Source organism: Thunnus maccoyii, chromosome 18, assembly GCF_910596095.1.
Source record: "Thunnus maccoyii chromosome 18, fThuMac1.1, whole genome shotgun sequence".
NCBI classification, from domain to species: domain Eukaryota; kingdom Metazoa; phylum Chordata; class Actinopteri; order Scombriformes; family Scombridae; genus Thunnus; species Thunnus maccoyii.
Window position 1 is genome coordinate 12,238,678 of NC_056550.1, and position 21,329 is coordinate 12,260,006.

The 21,329-nt window shown below is 38.5% G+C and overlaps 1 gene segment (V, D, J or C); it reads left to right on the forward strand.

Moving 5' to 3' along the window:
* LOC121883742 overlaps window positions 1-21,329 on the forward strand; it is a 37,392-nt gene that overhangs the window by 9,802 nt on the left and 6,261 nt on the right. The window contains 2 exon segments of the C gene segment in view: window positions 17,543-17,557; window positions 21,104-21,150. Of these exon segments, the coding sequence occupies window positions 17,543-17,557; window positions 21,104-21,150 (62 nt within the window).

Consider the following 21,329-nt stretch of genomic DNA (forward strand, 5'->3'; position numbering starts at 1 on the left):
AAATTGTATTGAAGGAAAAATAGATATTTTCTACACATTGTTTTGTGTTTTGTAGTTTTGACTATAAATCTTTGCTTTTTATATTTGTGATTCTATTTTTGTTCATTTTGTTGATTGTATTTTCTTTTATCATTAATTCAATAAATATGATACTAAATATCAAACTTGCAATTGATATAATTTTGACAGCCACATAAAAATGTAATGAGTATGTGTATAAGTGTTTCTAAGAACATCTAAAATAACATCTGTTCAAGTCAACAGACCGTAAACTTTTGTTATCAGTTAAACTAAGAAGGTTTTTCTGTTTCCTGGTGTTTCTAATTATATTATAGTTAGAGAGTCACTTCCTCTCTCTCTCTGCACCTCTGGGACCACACCTGCTGCTGTGAAACTTTGTGGAAACTGTCAGTACTACAAATAAACTTCCTCAAAGCAAAAGACACATTTTCACTGAACATATTTGCATATCAGCATGTATCCGAGCGTGAAGTGGCTCCTACATACAGCAGACACCCACTCTCATAGACACAGGCAAATTCATAAAAGCCTCATTGTAAGCATTTTTCACAAATGTGTTGGATGTTCGGGTGTTTTGAATATATTCTCAGTCACAATGGCAAAGCAGCATAAATTATAATTTATAGAGATATTTAATACACAGTATTCTATGAGCTACTTTTTTTTTTGTCATAAACTTAAAACACATACAGAGACTTTCTCTCTTCAAATTTGTATCTAAACCTTTTCATTAGAAAGTTCCATTGTTTTCCATCAAGTCAGGAAAAGGTGTGCTCTCTTGTAAGCATGATAAGGTTTGTGTGAGTGTTTCTGTCACTGTGGTTACTATGGTAACTGGGTACATGACATTTAAATACACACCATAACAAAACCATGCTGGGAAACTCATCTGTATTTCTCCTGTTAACCTTAAAGCTAAAGTTGAATGAGCAATGAGAATATCAGATTTGTGTCAAATGTGCTACAAAAAAAGTTACTGACTGTATAGTTTTTGACCTTGTGACACTCACTGCTGATTTAATCCTATGGTTACTGATGGTGTTGTATTTCATTAAACTCAAAAGTGTTTCCAATATTTTATCCTATGCATATGTGTATGTAACATTTTCATTTTCAGTCTTTAAACTGTTTGTGTTTGTTAATGGAAATCCCTTTAATATTCTTTGCACATTCACATTGTGAGGTCAAATCACGGATATTTTGTAAGTGATTTGCACAAGGAGAACTTGAAGTTGTGTTTACAATATATTTGCATATCAGCATGTATCCAGACATGAGGTGGCATTTACATACAGCACACACACATCCTCACAGACAGAGGCAAATTCATAAAAGTCTCATTGTAAGCATTTTTCACAAATCTGTTGAGTGTTCGGGCTGTCTTTAGATGCATTCTGCCAGTAAAGATGAGCTTAAAGTAACATTTAACAACCTGAAAGTCTTGCTTGTGCTGACATCTAGTGGCTTCTACCTGCACTGCATCTACTCTGCAAAGCACAGCACCTATATGCACACATATCATAATACAATGCTGTATCACAGTTTGGTGTTGTCACAAGTGCAACAGACTTACACCTTTCAGCCCATAGAGATCAGTGCAACATCACTTTTCTTCCATGCTAGATAAAGTGAGGAGTTGATCTTTAAAAGGCTTCATTTCAGTGCAGGGATTTGTCTGAGGTTGCTGAAGTACAAATACTCATTATAAATTCCAAAACATTTACGGAGGCTGTAATTCAACTACAACTGAGAAACATCTACTCATAAAACAATACTAGTAATGACATTAAAAAGCGCACACCCAAACATCAACACCAGAATATGTGGAAGCAGATGGCGTTGATTGGGCCCATGTCTCCCTTTTCAAGGGTTAAGTGCATAATTGTACATGTCATTCAAAAGAGTTCACTTGCCATATCGCAGTTCAGTGAACACTACATTCAAGTTTAAACAGCCACCACACGCTGTTTGCTTTTTGTTTGTCATAAAACTTTTAGATACTGTGCTCACTACTGCTGTTCTGTCTTTCATTACAAGCTGCTTCATCATAAACTTAAAACACATGCAGAGACTTCCTCTCTTCAAATTTGTATCTAAACCTTTTCATTATAAAGTTCCATTGCTTTCTAGACCAAGTCAGGAAAAGGTGTGCTCTCTTGCAAGCGTACATTGCACTTTATTACACACCTTAACAAAACCGTATTGTGAGACTCATCTCTATCTCTCCCGTTAACCTGAAAGTTGAACGAGCAATGAGAATATCACACTAAGGTTGAATGTGCCATAAGAACCGTTGCTGATTGTGTTCTGTTCTTAACCCAGACGCTCCATCTACCATATTGAGTCAATGGGACACTGCCGATTTAACTCCGCGGTGATTTATGAAGCAACAGTCAGTGGTGCTGATGGTGTTGTATTTCATTAAACTGAGAAGTGTTTCCAATATTCTGTCCCCCACATGTAAGTTTGTAAATGTTTTTAGTTATTTACTATATATTTTTGTTAATCTCTTCAAACTGTTTGTGTTTGTTAATGAAAACCCCTTAAATATTCTTTGCACTTTCACATCCTGTGGTCACATCATGTATATTTTGCAAGTGACTCGTATTTTGCACGAGGACAACTTTAAGTTATATTTACAAAATACTGATACAACAGCTTCATAACTGAAAACACAATATTATCCAATAAAATATAAGATGCATAGTTTAATGTAACATTAAAAGAGAAAACAGTAATTATTACTGACTTAACATACTAAACATATATAAACTATCAATCAATCAAACTATCAATTTATTCAATTAATTTAAATTGTGTCAAATTATTAATTGTGAACTATAACTCATCATCTATGAAATCATGTAAAATCCAGCACATAACAAACCCCTACAAATACAATATTATGTGTTTGCTGACTCTGCAGAAAAGTACACAAATACTTACTACTGAAGACTTTCATCATTGATAGATGTTGTGTATTCAATATCCAATTAAATATTCCTAATATTCATAAAACAAAAACAAAAATCCCACAGTAATTTGAAATATTAAAATTAAAAGCTGATGTATTGTGTGTTTCACAGAAGGGTTTGGTAGCATAGGCTTTTGCATATCACTGTGCACTGGGATGGCCACAGTGATTCACAGTTACAGAAACCTCTCAAGAGTGTCGAAGGTCATCATACTGTAAGTGGAAGGTGTACAGTATTTCTCTGATAGGAAATTGTGCCATATCAGTGTAATCAGTGGTGTCAGTGTGTATGGGTAGTAAGTGTGTGTATGTGTGTGTGTATGTGTGTATGCGTGTGCGCATGTGTGTTGTAAGGTGCATGAAAGCAAAAACCAAATGACCAAATCCATCATGTCAGAGCCTATTGATCTTGTTAAATGTTGTCATTTTGTTCTTGGTTTTACTGCACAAAGTATATAAATAACTCTATTTATATGTGTTTGATTTACTCTTGTAATTGTGAAGCCCCTTTCAGGAATATGCACAAAATTACTACTCCTAAATACATAAATAATGAAAAAAAATCATTTGCATTGCAGATTCCTTTGATGTGAACTGATCTTATGATAACTTTTTTAGAGTAAAATAAAAAACACTATAATTAAGATGAAAAATATGTGTGTGTCATGATAGCTAGTGTGCAAGGTGAAGTTTATAGGGTTGTATGACATATGCATAGTGAAAACATGAACAATAATAATGATAATAATAAAAAAATAATAGTCAGGGAACTGGTGCTGATTCAGAAAACAACTGAAACTGCTCACTGCTGCCGTGTCCAACAAAACTCTTTTTCTAGTAAAAGCAGAGATGTTTAAAGATTGACAATAATGTGTTGTTACACAAGGACTGTATCCGGACATCACAAGCTTAAAAGTGACAGTTTCTTTAACACACAGAGGATCAATTAAATTTTCACGAGACAAGAGTCTACAGCTAGCAGCTGTGTGATGCTGTGCTTTGAGCTAAATGGTAATGTTGGTATGCTAACATACAATGGAAAAACTAACATGCTGATGTTAAGCATGTATAACATTTACCATGTTCACCATCTCAGTTTAATGTGTTAGAATGCTAACATTTGCTTATTAGCACTAAACATAAAAAGTACACCAGGCTTATGGAAATGTCATTAGTTTTGCAGGTATTTGATTACAAACCAAAGTATTGGTCTTTTTGTTTTAAGTTGCTGGTGGCACCACAGGAAACGTCAGGGTATTAATAAAGTCAGTAACATTTGTCAACTGGTGACCATAAATATCTGTATAAAATTTCCCAACTATCCATCCAGTAGTTCACATATTTCAGTCAGGACCAAAGTATTAGATGGACTGACAGAGCAACAGACTGTCATTGCCACCCCTAGAACCATGCTGCATGGCTGAAAAACTACAAATGTGATTCCAAAAATACAATAATAATTGGGTTTCAAATGTTATAATCAAAAATAAAATGGAGTTTGGTAGAATGGTGTTTCACGATTAGGCCTGCTGAATACATACAGTATTAAAAAAACTGACGATGCACTACATCAGGCAAAGGTTTTTGTATGAGTGTGTGCCACTGTGTGTATACACTTACGGGGGTGACCACAGTGATATGTGGTAATACAAAAACCTGTCCTGAACTGAACTGAAGCACAGAGTCACTGCGCATAAAGAAAAAGAGCAGATATTCACAAAATCATTAGACACTGAAGAAAGATAATATTCAATTCAATAGTGGAAGGATAAATCTTAAATTCAGTTTTACCCTGAAAGAACATGAAAATCATAACAAGTTAATTATTTTTCTTTTGCTCTGTATCAGCAAATATAATTTATGTCACATACTGAAAAACAAACACAAATTTTAATTTTTGTCAGTTTACAGTTAATTTGATGTCAAGTTATTGACAGTGTCTTTTAAATGTGAGTTAATGGTCATAAATTAAAGATTTAATTATCACAATAATCACTATTACTACCGATAACTTTAAGTGTACTTCTATACTAAGACACATGCAGTGTTAAACTAAAGACGACAAACACTTTGTGTTAACTCACCAAACCTTTGGATGACTTCTCTGAAAAAATATACTGAGTATGAAATATGTATCATCATGTCAGAGATTATTGATCTTGTTTTATGCTACAGTAGTTTTGTTTGTCAAACAAATTAGGTGGATGTCATTTACCCATGATTTTACTGCACACTATATACCAATAATTATGTTTTTTTGTGTTTTTATTCTCTGAATTGTAGACCTGTTTTCAGGAATAAGTACAACATGGCCAAATGAAAACAAAATAAGAAGAAGAAGAAGAAGAAGAAGAAGAAGAAGAAGAAGAAGAAGAAGAAGAAGAAGAAGAAGAAGAAGAAATAGTCATTTTACAATCATCAGGGAACTTTTGCACTACTGATTTCTCTCACATGAATTGATCTTAACATTACTTGTTAAATTAGAATGAGAAACATTGTATTTTAAGGCAATTCAATGGTGTGATAGCCAGTGTACAGGGTGGAGTTTTTGTAAAAGGTTGTAACACTGTGCAGTATGGCAACCACAGTGATACATTCTATGACAAAAACTTCCTGAAAAGGAAATGCTATTTATGGCGCTGATACAGAAACGTACGTGTCCAACAAAACAGAAATAGGAAAAACAGAAATATCATCATGAACTTAAAAGTGATACAATTTCTTGAACACACAGAGGATCAACTGAATATTGATAAGACAAGAGTGTACAGCTAGCAGCTGTGTGAAACTGTGGTGCTTTGAGTTAAATGGTAATGATGGCATGCTAACATATTCACAATGGCAATATCAACATACTGATGTTCAGTATGTATAATGTTCACCTTGTTCACCATCTCAGTTTAGTGTGTTAGAATGCTCAAATATGTTAATAAGTACTAAACACAAAGTAATGTGCACGAGGCTGATGGGAGTGTCATAATCGATCATTGATACAGTCATCATTGATACAGAGTCATTTTGATTATGCATGTTCTGCTTGGTACAGTGATTTGACAGCTAAACTTTTTTTTTTTTAATGTGGGAGTTATTTTTATTTGTTAAATTGTGGTGATTTGTTTTTGGATCTCAGGATTGATTTGTTTTAGTTTTTATGTTGACTGTCTTGTGCTTCTTTGTGATTTCTTTGTCTTTTAACATCTTGGGACCATGTTGGAGATAAGTATTTTCATTTTAACATGTTATCCTTTGGATTTTTGCTAATCTTTAAATAAAATCAATCAATCAGTCAAATTAGTTTTGCAGTTGTTTGATTACAAACAAAGTATTGGTCAAATTAAACTTTGACCTGCTGGTCGCACTCCAGGAAATATCAGGGGATCCACAAAGTCATTAGGATTAATCGTCTGGGGACCATGAATGTCAAAGATTTCATGGCTGTCCATCCTGTAGGTGTTAAGATATTTCAGTCTGGACCAAAGTAGTGGACAGACTGACGTAGTGACAGACCGAACAACCCATATTGCCACCCCCAGAGCCATATTGCATGACTAAAAATGACCAAAGTGTAACTGATGTGATTTTCAAAAACACAGCAATGTCTAGGTTTCATGTGGTATAATTTAAAACAAAGAGGAGCAAAAGTAGAATGGTGTTTCATTGGCCCAGCTGAATACATACAGTACAAAAAACTGATGATGCATTACATCAGGCAAAGGTTATTGTATGAATGTGTGCCATTGTGTATATGGGGGGACAGGCACAGTGATATGTGGTATTACAAAAAGAAAGATAGAGATAGAAGATAAAGAAAGATAATATTCAATGTAGTAGTGGAAGGATAAATTGAATTTATGATGAATTATATATTTTTTTTCGGGTTTTACCCTGAATAAACATGAAAATCATAACAAGCTAATTTTTCTTCAGCAAATATAATTTATTTCACATACTAAAAAATCCAACATAAAATTGATTTTTTTTTGTCTATTTACAGTAAATTTGATGTCAGGTTATTGACACTATGTTTTAAATGTGAATTAATGGACACAAAGTAAGTAAATTATGACAATAACCGCTGTTGCTAACTTGAAGTGTAGTTCAATACTAAGAAACAAAGTTAAACCAAAGATGACAACCCTGTTAGCTCACCAAATCTTTGGATGATATCCCTGAAAAAGTATAAAATATGTATCATCATGTCAGAGCCTATTGATCTTGTTTTGTGCTACAATAGTTTTGTGTCTCATTCAAATTAGGTCGATGTCATTTGTCCATGTTTTGCTGCACAATGCATATCGATAACTATACTTATGTTAAGCCATTTTCAGGAATATTTACAACATGGCCAAATGAAAACACAAGTTATAATAATAAAAACAACTGTCAGGGAATATTTGCACTGTTGATTCCTTTCACATGATTTGAACTTAACATTACTTGTTAAACTTAGATGAAGGCAAGAGTGTTTGTGTTGTGTGGTGTAATAGCCAGTGTGTAGAGTGGAGTTTTTGGGCTTCAGGGCTATATCATTGTGCCATACAATAGCGGCCACAGTGATATATCCTACGACAAAAACCTCCTTCCATTGAAAAGCGAATGCTGTATACAGTGCTGAAACAGAAATCAACTGAGACTGCTCACTGCTGCCCATACATGTCCAACAAAACTCTTCTTTAAGAACAAAAATGTGATCTTACATAAAGGACATCATGAGCTTAAAAGTAAGTTTTCTTAACATGTAGAAGTATGTTAAAAATCGACAAAGTTAAACAAATTTGAAAACACAGCAATGGTTTCAAAGTGTAAAATTAGAAATAAAACTGGGCAAAAGTAGAAGGTGTTTCATGATTTCATAGTTTTACTGTGAAAAGTTACTGCACATGATCCTGCTGAATACAGACAGTACAAAAACTGACCACACATTACCAGGCAAAGGTTTTTGTATGAGTATGTACCACTGTGTGGGGTGGCAGCCACAGTGATAGTTACTCTCAAGTTACTCTCAAAATCAATTTCCCAAAATGATTGGACACTGCTGAAAGGTTCTAATGAATAGAATATTGGATAAGTAAATTGCATTTATGATTAATTGCAGATTTCTGAAAAAACTCTGAAAAAAATAGTGCCACCTCACCTCTCTTGCTTTGTAAGATACTGGATATATTTCACATACCCACAGCAAACACAAAAACTTACAGTTAATTTAGTGTCAATGAATTATGTATAATATGTTATGAATGTGAGTTTATGTTCATAAATTCAGGATCCAATAAGTATTTAATTGTCACATTCACAACTATTTGCTACCCATAACTTTAAATGTACTTCCAAACTAAGAAACACAGTGTTTTACTCAAACATTGTAAAACTTACAGTAGAGATACTATCAAAATAGAGAAGAAAATGTTTGTACATTTTGGACTTGTGGTTCTCAACATCCTTACTGGTTAATATTTATGTGCCACCCAGGAAACAATCTTCACCACAACAGGTGCTTCCGCATCCAGTTAACAAACTGAAACTGACTGAAAGCCAAAGTCTCCTCCACAACTGATAATACAAGATACATTACAGCAAAGCAGTCCAGAGAAACTATCTTGTCTTACTGGAGTTTTATACTTTCAATATGATGATAATTGAACACTTCTGACAGAAAGCATTTGTTTATACTGTACCACAGCACAGTCTGAACTAGTACCATAATATTAAATTTAAATGAAGAGTATGTTGATTATCAAACAGGAAGTGATTGATTGTAACACACTTCATACAAGTGTAAAACATTCATTACATTAAACTTAATCTATCCTCACAATACATCATTAAAAATTCATTCTGTAACTGGAGCCGGAGGCTGGAAGGTCGGGTTAGCAGCATCTATTCAGGCTACATTCTTTGTAGAAATATGTGAACAAAAAATATCAGAAGGAAAAGATGATTTCAAAACTTCTGTATTAAATGCTCCATTCAAAACATGGGAAATTTCCATCTGAAAAAGTGAGCACCAGGTTGCAGCATTAGATATTATGTATTCATGTTATAATAGCATTCTCATTATTTTGATATACCATTACATTCAAAGTTACCCTCCAGACGTACAAGAATTCCCTGCTTTGATTAATAATTTGTGTCTAAAAAGTTTTATAGTGGAGTTCCTTTGCTAATGGCAAAAGACATTGTTAGATTTTAATTAAATGGTTCAATCAACTCATTAAAATAACTTATCCCTCCTTTCCTTCACTGACAAATCCTGAGTAAATATGCAAATATTGTTCATTTCAAAAGTTTGTGGGACACAAGATGTTTCCTACTTCACTTAAAAGTCTATTCAAGTTTCCACATCACATCTGTGCAAGTTGCATACTGGACCACGATTGGCTCCAAACTAGTTGTGATGTCACAGTCACATCATGCTCTTAAGTACATGTTATAAACTCAGATTTAAGGTGAAATCAAACATTTCTATATGAGAAGAAACCTCTAATTATAGCAAGATATTTTGGAATGTCTTTATTACAACCGTTAACTTTTGTGATGCAGGGATTCCCCCAACAAATTGGTTTGCGGCCTCCTGTCTGATTACATCCATTGACCATGTGAGAACAGCGCTATGTAGGAGGCCACTCAACCCAGCAGTGTTCCTGCCAACAGATGCTGTGGAAAACCCCAATAATGCAGGTCCTCCTGCACTAATGGAGGAACGTTCACCAAGTAGTGCTTGTGCCTCTTGGGATCAAATAACAATGGCCATCTAAGTAGAACAAGACCCTGATGCCTCAGTCACACAGCGGTTGCAGTGCCGGGTCCACACATTTGCTGAACATGCGGGGAGCCAGGGAGTAGCCGAACGGTAGCCTATTGTACTCATAGGCTATCCTCTTGAAGGTGAAACGCAGGAACTTCCTGTGTTTCGGCACCACCTCGACGTGAAAATAAGCATCTTTCAGGTTGATGGTGGTGAATCAGTTCCCTGGTTGAACCAGTTCCAGCAATCTCCTGATGGTCAGCATGTGGAACGTCTTTCTGGCGATGCATTGGTGGGTTGGGTCTGAAACCTCCCATCTTCTTGGGCACTAGGAAGTACTGTCATGAGTGGGAACGATCGAGACAGCCTGTCTCAATAACAGGTCCTGGATCTCTTTGGAGAGAAAATCTATGTCCTCTTGGTAGGATAGATTTATCTCCTTGATGCCCGAGAATGGAGCATGAACACGGCAGAACTGGAGAAAATAACCCAGTCTCAGTGTTTTGTCCATCCAATCCGCCAACATGCAGCTGTGACAGCATTCCTCATAAAACTGCGACAAAAGATGGGCGGTCAGCTGGGGGGCAGCAAACAGGAAGCTGTGATATTCCGATTCGGCCCTTTCCGCTGCCAAACCTTCCATAAATGGAAGTTTGGCCCATGGGGGGGCCGACATTGAAAGGGCTGAGCTGACGGAGCAGTCCATGAACACCGTTAGCTGCCTCAACACAGCGTCAGATTTTGTGTTGATGCCTCCGTCACCCTCCGTATTTCCCACAGAAATAACCGGAGGGGAGCGGAGCAGACTCCGTGTCTCCTCTTTTCGGTCTGTGAGCGGGCCTGAGGCATTATTCTCTAAGAAGTCAGTGTGTGGGTGTGAGGTGTTATTCCGGTGTGAGTATATAACACCACTTGCTGCATCACCGTTTTCTGGGGAAACCAGATGTGTGTCTCGCTGCACTCGCTGGTATCATTATTTCTCGGACCACCCAGCGCAGCGAGACACACATCTGCTTTTGAGTGTCGCTATGTCGGGCAGGATGTGCGTTTTTCTCACCACATCACGCCTAACATAGCGCTCATTAATGCGCTCAGCGCTGGGATTTTAGCTAGCACCATCTGCAGCTGAATAAAGCCTCCCACCGTCTGCTTCTCTGACAGAGAGAAGAGATGCAGGGGCACCAGCAGAGTAAGTGTTTACAGCATTATTATGCAGACTCTGTGACCGGCTGGATGAAGCAGTCTGAGCTGTTATCATCCCAGCGTCACAGAGTTCCAGAGAGGTGGAGAAGGGGAAGATGGAGGATTGTGATCTTTGGAAAATGTTTTTATTAAAACATTTTCAACATTAAACACACAACTTGAACAGTGGTGGGAGGGGGCGGTGAACTCCGAGGGCACATACAGCGGGTGGGGGGGCTGTTGAACATAGCCTACACTGATGTGACGCTCTCTTCCACTAACAGTCATTTCGGTGCCATTGACTTTCCCCAAGCATAAGCCAACTTCAGCAGGGGTCTGTCTGCGCTCCTCGCTGCAGCTACGGCTGCTCCATGGTCGTGGGAGGCCCAGTGCTGCAGTGTCTCTGTCGAGGTGGTGTGGGAGGTGGCTGAAGCAGCGGGGGCTAACAGTGCTTTGCCCTGCCTGCACGCTCTCCTTCTTGCCATGACGTTATGGCAATGCGCCTCGTCTCCTCTCTAGTTTGAAGAAAGTGCGAGCAGCAGATGACAGTTCAGCTACGCCTTCTCTTCTTCCAGCGTCTTTAAGCACTGAGTCAGAGGAGATGGATCTGAAGAGACTGTCCGGAGCTATGGGAGCTCCTAGGATATCCTCTCTGTCCTTCCTCAGTAGAGGGGTGTGTCCCAGCCACACGTGACGTGAGCCTACTGTGGCAAGTAACATCAATCGCCCCGCGGCAATCGCAACACCCATAATGAGGTTGTTAATCTGATAAAAAAAACAGCTTGTTCTGCTGAGGAGGGGGCATGCAGTGGTGTGTTTGCCGCCGTGACGCCCAATACACACAGATTGTTTGTAGGGGTGTGCCCGAATACAAATACATTATTCAGCGAAGCACAAATAATGGGTTTTTACGAATATTAATTTCATACAAATATTTTTAAAATTATTTGTTATGGGGAGAAAAAAGAAATGTGTTAAATACCAGCGTGCAGGTCAGTAACATCACTATCTCAGTCTCTCTCCTCTGCTCTGCTGTTGTTTATCAGCAGGTCTCAACGAGGGGAGTCACATCCACCTGCTACATGACACAAATTTCCTTATTTGGACATCACTCCCAGAGTTGGGGGTGTTCCTCAGAGATAAAGCTGACACAAGCGAAGGGGACTCTCAAGGGACTCTCCATAACCCGTTGTTTCCCTTCTCCTTTCCACAAAGTTAGGTTGTAAAAAATAGGCAATAAATGAAAATGGAAAAGCGATAATCGCCTTTGAAGTTCTTCTCTACACTTTATATGCTGTGTTGTCTCTTTGTTATGGGTGTATAAATAAGTAGAGGTCTGTCTGCACATTTGCAATGCCCTTGGTTTTAGCTCAGTAGTCAGCACAGTCATCTATGATCTGGAAGACTGGAGCTCAAGAGCCAGTGTGGGGACCTCCCTCATAAAATAGTTCATTCATAAACACTTATTTTAACACTTTAATATCCTGAAATTAAAAACGTAATAAAAACAATATCGTATTTTTACCCCTATTTACACTTTTATTCAAATACAAATACAAATATAAATAATTTTGCTGCCTCAATAAATATAGATACAAATACAAATACTGGGCTCTCTGCACATCCCTAATTGTTTGCTGTTTTTATGTAAACAGACACCCCCTAATTTTTTGCTAATTATTTGAACTAATCTAACTCTGTTTATACAGTTTTGACATCAGGTCAATACTCAAAGATGTCAGTAGGCAGCGCTCTAATGCCACTGTGGATACCTGAGGGAGGTCACTTGTATCTGCTCTGCTCATGCGCAGCTCAATATTAAAAGAGCATCGGCTAGATGAAGACGCTAACTTTGGCTCTCTCCCTTATTAATCCGCAGGTATTTTAAAACTTGCTTTTCTATGATTAGCTTTGTTTACTAGCTAATGTAAATGCATTGCAAATCATTCTGTGAAGTTGTGACATGGTTTAGAGATGTATTTGGAACGTATTTTTGTTGTTGTATGTTTCGTGGGCGCCGCCACTGATAATAGTTACCTCCGTGAATTTCCGTAAAAGATTGTTTTAGAGTATAAGCCAGTCAGTCGCGAGTTAATGGTAAATAGAGATGCTATATTCAAACCAGTTTCACTTCCGGTCGCTCGTTAACAAGGCAGAGTCGCGCCATTTTGTTAAGAGGTTAAGTGCAAGTGCAAAGGAGTGTTATGCTAATGTTGCAGAAAGGTTCTGTGTACGTCATATCAGTGTAGGATGAGTGTAACTGTGGTGTATGTGTTAAAATAGGAGTGATGGTAGTAAAATGATGGTAGATGGTAGTGTTTTGGGTAATATAATTTTTGTGCTGTATATTATATTTTATACATATATTACATTATATTGTAGTTAAGCCTATTCTTATTTATTTAGAAATGTAAGTCATATTTTAAATTTGTGTGAAGTTGTTTTTCTTTAGACAAAATGTTTCATATTGTTTATTGTGAATTTGGTTTCAACATTTATTTTATTTTTGTAACATGTTTTGGTGTGAATGTGAAATATGAACCTTGTAGCTGTAGGTTTGAGGAAACTGACGTAACTGAGAAATATGTACAGTTTTATACTGTTGTGTTCAATATTAAATGAGCATCGGCTAGAGCAAGACGCTAACTTTGGCTCTCTCCCTTATTAATCCACAGCCCACAGACCATGTTTTTATCGGCTACAAAGTACACCCTTGCCTGTGTAACCTTTGCTGCCGGTCCAGATTTCCCCTAGGTCTGGCACCGGTAACAATTGGGGGCTTGTCCGGGATGGTGTAGCATCGCTGCCTGGTGAAGTGAGTGCTGTGACAATGTGAACTTGTGTCCCAAGCTTCAGGGAAGGCTGCCATCCTGTGCGTCATCCAGAGAGTAGAGGTCACTTGTACAACGTCATCATGGCCACTGCCAACCCACGGCGGGCGCTAGTCTACAAGATCCAGAAGAGACTTTGTGATTTGAGTGCGAGTCAGCTGCTGCAAGTTGCAGATTCGATTGATGATGGCAGCATTACTGATCGTGTTGATGAGCTGAGTGAACCAGAACTGTTTGATCTGATTGTTGACTACATCAAGAGTGAGAAGTTGGGAGCCCTGGAGGATGGAGGTATGGCCCAGCTCCTCCACCTTGACGATATGTTGAGTGACCTGGTGGCCATGCAAAGTGAAGCGGTTGGGGTTGCCCAGACGGCGCCTCCTGAGAATGAAGGTTCAACAACCATTCAACAGGGGTGCTCCATTCCACCCCATCGTGAACCCAGCCAGCCAACCACATCTCCAGCTACCCCTACTACAGACATACCCAGACATTCATTGCACATGGACAGAGACATTCATTCACTGCCACCCTTGCCACCGAACAGAGACGCACACACTAACCCCTCTACAGAGAACAGAGATCTCCACACATTTCCATCACCTGCCTGAAGAGGCAATGTTATGTTAGCAAGAGACCTTACCACTCCAGCATTAGCCAAGTCACCCTCAACAGGTTTTGGTGGTACTCCTGGTAGGGTGAGTCTATCTTCCAGCATGGGAGATCAGGTACTGAGGTTTAATGATGTTGCAGCTCTGCTTCCGCGCAGAGAATTTAAGCTACACGGTGGCCAAATTTCTGATGTGGGTTCTGATATGTCATACAGTAGCCTTTGTAAACAAATTGATGAAGGTTTGCATGAAGGTTTTACTGAGTCAGAGATAATTCGCACAGTGATTAAGATCACAAAACCTGGTACATTTAGAGAAATGTTGGCTAATAAAGGTGACTTAACTGTTGATGAGCTAAAGCGGTTTCTCCACGCACACATCAGGGACCAAAACAGTACTGAACTTTTCCAAGAGCTAAGTAATGCCAAGCAACAAGTCAAAGAGAGTCCACAGCAGTTTCTGTACAGGATAATGGGGTTAAAACAGCGTGTTCTGTTTGAGTCATAACAGCCTGGTGCTGAGTTTAGCTATGACAAAAGGCTCGTTCAGGGCACTTTTCTCCACACTCTTTACCAGGGCTTAAATGAAAAAAACAACCATGTCAGATATGACCTCAAGCCACTTCTCACCGACTTGCAGGTTAGTGATGACTTTCTGTTAGACCAGATCACTAAGTCTACGAGCGAGGAAGCTGAAAGACTTAAACGACTTGGCACAGTAAGCAAAACCCGACCAGTGACAGTGAGCACAGCTCAGCTTGACTGTAGTGACTCAGCTAAGCAAGATAAAGTTGACACTTAGCTACAGGCTAACCGTGCTGCTATTAAAGAACTGACTGCACAATTGTCCTCACTGACCAAACATCTGGCACAGATGGTAAAGCCTGCTGACAGTGTGACACCTGGGGGTCCCTGCTCCACCACAGCTTGTCCTCAGGCACCAACAACTGATAACAGGGGCAGATGCAATGACTGTGTACAGCAAAGCAAAGTGAGCTGCCCTCACTGCTTTGTTTGTGGCCAAGCTGGACACCGCGCCATTGGCTGTCTCCAAAGGAAACAATCGGGAAACGGAATGAGGTCACTGGTGAGGGGCAACCAGTGCTGCAGCCTGGAGATAGGGTGCTTGTCAGAAATCTGTCAGAGAGGGGTGGTCCAGGCAAACTTCGCTCATACTGGGAAAAGAGGATTCATCGTGTTGTTGAAAAGCTTGGAGATGGACCTGTGTACAGAGTTCAGCCAGAAACTGGAGACTGAACTCTCCGTGTCCTGCATCGAAACCTTCTGCTACCTGTTAACGATTTGCCCTTGGACCCAGACCAACAGACTCAGTGCACACCCAGAAAAAAACAAAAACGAGGAGAGACACACACAAATAACAGAGAAACAGTAGAGCAAGAGTCAGAACATTCTGAGGAAGAGGAGGAATACACATACTGCCTAAGGACTATACCTGTGTATGAGAGGAGAAGAGTCAGACACCCAATGCCTCACATGTTAAGTTTTTATGTAAACAGACACCCCCTAATTTTTTGCTAATTATTTGAACTAATCTAACTCTGTTTATACAGTTTTGACATCAGGTCAATACTCAAAGATGTCAGTAGGCAGCGCTCTAATGCCACTGTGGATACCAGAGGGAGGTCACTTGTATCTGCTCTGCTCATGCGCAGCTCAATATTAAATGAGCATCGGCTAGATGAAGACGCTAACTTTGGCTCTCTCCCTTATTAATCCACAGGTATGTTAAAACTTGCTTTTCTATGATTAGCTTTGTTTACTAGCTAATGTAAATGCATTGCAAATCATTCTGTGAAGTTGTGACATGGTTTAGAGATGTATTTGGAACGTATTTTTGTTGCTGTATGTTTCGTGGGCGCCACCATTGATAATAGTTACCTCCGTGAATTTCGGTTTTCTACTATTTTGTCAGTGAAAGTTACAGACCTTTGCATGTGGTAACATATGAAAATGTGTTTAAAAGATTGTTTTAGAGTATAAGCCAGTCAGTCGCGAGTTAATGGTAAATAGAGATGCTATATTCAAACCAGTTTCACTTCCGGTCGCTCGTTAACAAGGCAGAGTCGCGCCATTTTGTTAAGAGGTTAAGTGCAAGTGCAAAGGAGTGTTATGCTAATGTTGCTGAAAGGTTCTGTGTACGTCATATCAGTGTAGGATGAGTGTAACTGTGGTGTATGTGTTAAAATAGGAGTGATGGTAGTAATGTCAGTAAAGTAAATGTGTGTTTTGGGTAATATAATTTTTGTGCTGTATATTATATTTTATACATATATTACATTATATTATAGTTAAGCCTATTCTTATTTATTTAGAAAGGTAAGTCATATTTTAAATTTGTGTGAAGTTATTTTTCTTTAGACAAAATGTTTCATATTGTTTATTGTGAATTTGGTTTCAACATTTATTTTATTTTTGTAACATGTTTTGGTGTGAATGTGAAATATGAACCTTGTAGCTGTAGGTTTGAGGAAACTGACGTAACTGAGAAATATGTACAGTTTTATACTGTTGTGTTCAATATTAAATGAGCATCGGCTAGAGCAAGACGCTAACTTTGGCTCTCTCCCTTATTAATCCACAGTCCACAGACCATGTTTTTATCGGCTACACAGTGCACCCTTGCCTGTGTAACCTTTGCTGTCGGTCCAGATTTCCCCTAGGTCTGGCACCGGTAACACACCCAGCCAGAATATTTTCGCAAAATAGACCAACATGTTTCCGTCCTGCATCAGCGGAGGCGGAGGCTTTCTGGCTGCCGCCCAGCCAGCCGAGTGGGGAATCAGGAGGGTTGTGAGGGCCTCCTCCAGGGGGGGCACATCGGGACAGCCTGTCTCCATGTGGCCCTGCACTCTCAGGAAGGATACCAGTCCCACTACTGTTGACTTCATTTTCAATGGCTCCTTCCAGGACACATAGACACAGTGCCAGATGTCCGGGAGAGGAGGCGAAACAAAGGTGGGCTGAGCAGGATGAGCCGGGCCTTAAAGTCCTTCACGGGGCTGGCTGACCGATTTTGGCGGGATGGGGGTGGGGCGCGGGGAGCCCAACATGCTCCCCCGCTGTGGTCATAATCTTTGGGACATTATGGCGAACTGAAGTCAGCAGCACATTTTTCGGAAGGTAAGCAAAGTTGTCAGAGAGGCTGCACGGAGAGTCACTCAAGTCACAGCGGAGTGAGACATCACACAGCCAAAAATGTTCCCACCGTTTCTGGCGTTGAAAAGAGGGAGTGCCTGGCAGTGCACACAGGCTGGTGGCTGCATCATGCCGCTCTCTGCATGGTCATGCCCGAGGCACTCAAAACAGAATTGATGCCCGGCAGCGGTGGCGATGAGACCGGGGCACGATGGGCAGGAACAAGCTTGTAGCGGCGACTCCATCCATGGAGAAGTAAGATCAGTAGCTGATTTCGCCATCACTGAAGAAAAGGGGATAGTGAGCAGCAGTGAGACACTGCTTAGATAGTGTACGAGACACACGTAATCGTTAGGCTCGTCCTGATTGGCTGACTACATATATGCAAATTTCAGTGGGCGATTGTAGAGTCCATTAGAGGGAAGAGCCAGTGTGAGATAGAACAACAGCGCTGCCTTTGGGGCTCTATATGTACAGATGTCACCACATTTCAATAAATATAAATGTATTCAAATGAACAGAATCGGTCTATGTTAAATTTCATTAAACTATATAACTGTTTGGATTTTTATTATAGCTACATTACAGACTGAATAACATAATTTACTGCATCTCTCTGTCAATGAGGTTATTTTTTGTCAGAAAAAAAGTGTTAGTGGAGCTTTGAGTTGAGATTATTTTGTCACATTACAGTCAGGTAGTTGTGTTGAAGCTGAGTTGCTGCTGTCAGCAGGCAGAATGACTGAACTGTGTCCTCTCGTCTTCGGAAGTTTGTAATCCCAAGTCGAACTTGCGAAGTCCAAACTAGCAAGTGCACGAGTCAGAACTTGGCGCACTTGGTTTTGAGAAAGGTCCAGTGAGATACACACACGGGGGACAGACAAGACAAGAGACAACAGTCGGAGAAATAAGCGAGTCAGAGAAAAGTAATTTCACATGGCGTGATTTAAAAAGAAAAAAGAAGACAGTGATAACAAAGCTTTTAATCAAGAATGGACAGACTCTTACGCGTACATTCTTCCCACAGGCAGTTCATAACCAGTATGTCTCATATATTCTAAACATAGTGATTATTAAAAGCAGAGATATGACACGCCGCTACAAGACAAAGCACAAATCTTTTGAGCAAACATACCCACTCAAATCCGAACTGAAGGCACAGCAAACAATCTAAGAGCCTAAAATGATCAATCCACTTTATTTTAAGATGTACCTTTTTCAAAAGCTCTGTTATGTATTTTATTTTTAAATGCAGCCCTTATTTTATCATTTAGATTTCCTAGCTATAAACCTGCAAACTATACACTGTATATAGTTAATGGTTTTATTTCATAGATGAAATAAGTCATAAAATAAGTCATTGTCAGCTCCAGGCAAAGTAAAGAGGGCCCCCAAAGAAAATCTTGTCTAGGGCCCCCTGTTGTCTAGAGCTGGACCTGCTAATTTTGTTTAACCTTGTTTGTAGTTCCTTTTATGTCTTTAATTCAGTGGAGCTGAGTGCCAGTCTACTGGGGAGGATAGTCACCCTAGGTGAGGTCCCTTCGGATCCCGTGTTTAGGTTGCTGTGACTGCACTTGTGGTGAGTATGTGGTAGCACCCCTCAACACATTAGCATAGCCTGCCACCCCATTTACCAGTCGTACACCAGTACGTATACCAGTATGTATACCAGTAGTACACTTAGACCTATAATGGTAAAAGATTTAAATTATATTTTAAAATAGTTTTGTAATAAAAGAATACTTTTACCACTTCTTAACTCTATATTGTGTTTTACCACTAACTACTTTGTCTTTCCAGCAACATTTTCCAGTTTCCTCATTTGATTGAATAAAAAAATATGTTTGAAGCATGTCTCTGTCCCCTCAGTGAACGAGTCTATGTGCCTTGATTAATTATGAACTTGAGGTTATTGATATTTGGTAATAGCCATTTCCCAGTCATACATATTTCCTGGGGTGCAATTCCCCAGATGGCATAGTTGGCCTTCTGTCTCATTCACCTATCAAAGTTCTCTCCTCCACACCAGCAAAAAACATTCATTTCAGATGCCAGATCCAAAAAGGAAGCACAAACAGCAAGAAAATTTACCAGCAATCTTTCAGATGTTCCCTGATCGCCAGCTAGCAGCTATAATGTAACACAATCACAACATCAACAAAAATATTTTTTCCAATATCACAATATGGCACATGTATTCAAATTTATGTATAAATGCACTCAGCTGTGCTTCACTGTTATTAGACCAAAGTGATGAACAAACCTTGATTATTCTGTAGTTTTTTATTAGTTTTTTATCGTTGATTTTGTTGAAACATGATATGATATCAATACTAAACATTTCCACTAATAAAATATAGCAAATTATTGTTCAGTCCTAATGTTGAAAATTATTTATAATTTATTATACAAACTTTTCATGTGTATACAGAGATCACAGAATGTTCAGTCATGAACACTAATTTAAATTCATGATTTCTGATCATGTTTCTTGATGATGACTGATCATGCTTACACATGGAATTTCATTTTATAATAGTATGGCACAATAACATGGTATTGTTGTCCCATAAAAATACAGAATAATACCATCATGGTAGTGACCAAATTACCATGCCAGTTATGGTGTTACCATGGCTTTCCAGGTGCAATCTTTGCAATCACATTATAATCAGTTTATAACAGCAGTTATATCTAATTAATGTATAGGTGTGTATTCTTTACATTTATAAATCTTAATTTTGTTAGATAAATTTCACAGCCAGGCCTCAGTTAATGTCAGTAAGAAATAAATGTGCAGACTTGAAATTAAATAACAATTATTATTTTATCAAGCTTTATAATAATTTGGTTGAATCAAATTCATCTGCTTGTGTAAACTCCATGTGGCAGGAATTGGAGCTGTCAGGAGGCTTGATAAAGGGGAAGTTTCACTAACCATTGGCAACACATATATAATTTTTTATAACTCAGACCACAGGAAATGACTATCTCAAGGGGAAATGGTTAATAAATCGTGCATTGGGAAATGCTTTGTCAATGAAACGTGCACTTTTCTTGGTTTAAACTGTTATTACTGGTATTTGTATTAGAAGCAGATCATAATACATCACTGTGATGACTACTTTGACTACTGGGGAAAAGGGACCCAAGTCACAGTAACTTCTGGTAAGTAATAATCTAATTATTTCAAGTAAAGACGACTCAATATTTGTCTGGTTTATCATTAACTTTATGTTGATATATTTTGTACTTAAACTGGTGTGTATTCTGAAGCGAAAACAAAGGAAGATCAGGGTAAAGTTTACTGAATAATTACAATAATCTTTTAGATGATACAAGCTGTAAAGTATTTTTTGTACTAAAGTGCTATTGAAACCTGTCACTGTGACAACTACTTTGACTACTGGGGAAAAGGAACAACAGTGACGGTCACAGCAGGTAAAATAAGTTTTTGTTTACAGAATGAAAATGTAATAATTGCATTGTTTAATATAGCATATTTAGTCTTTGGTGCCATCACTGGCATCTTTAAGGTGCTTGTTTTTGTATGTTGGATGTGTTGGCATATTACACTGTGACAGTCGTTTTGATTACTGGGGAAAAGGCACGATGGTTACAATTACATCAGGTAAGTCAATCCTGTTTTCTTCTTAAATGTGTAGATTTTGATTTAAAAACTGTTTATTTTTTTAAGAAGTCCAGTTGTGATCCTACACACTTAATTCATTTCTAGAATATGTTAAATGTGTCATGAACAGTAGACTCAGTTGAAACTTTGGTGGTGAAAATCATCTTTTGTTTCATCTT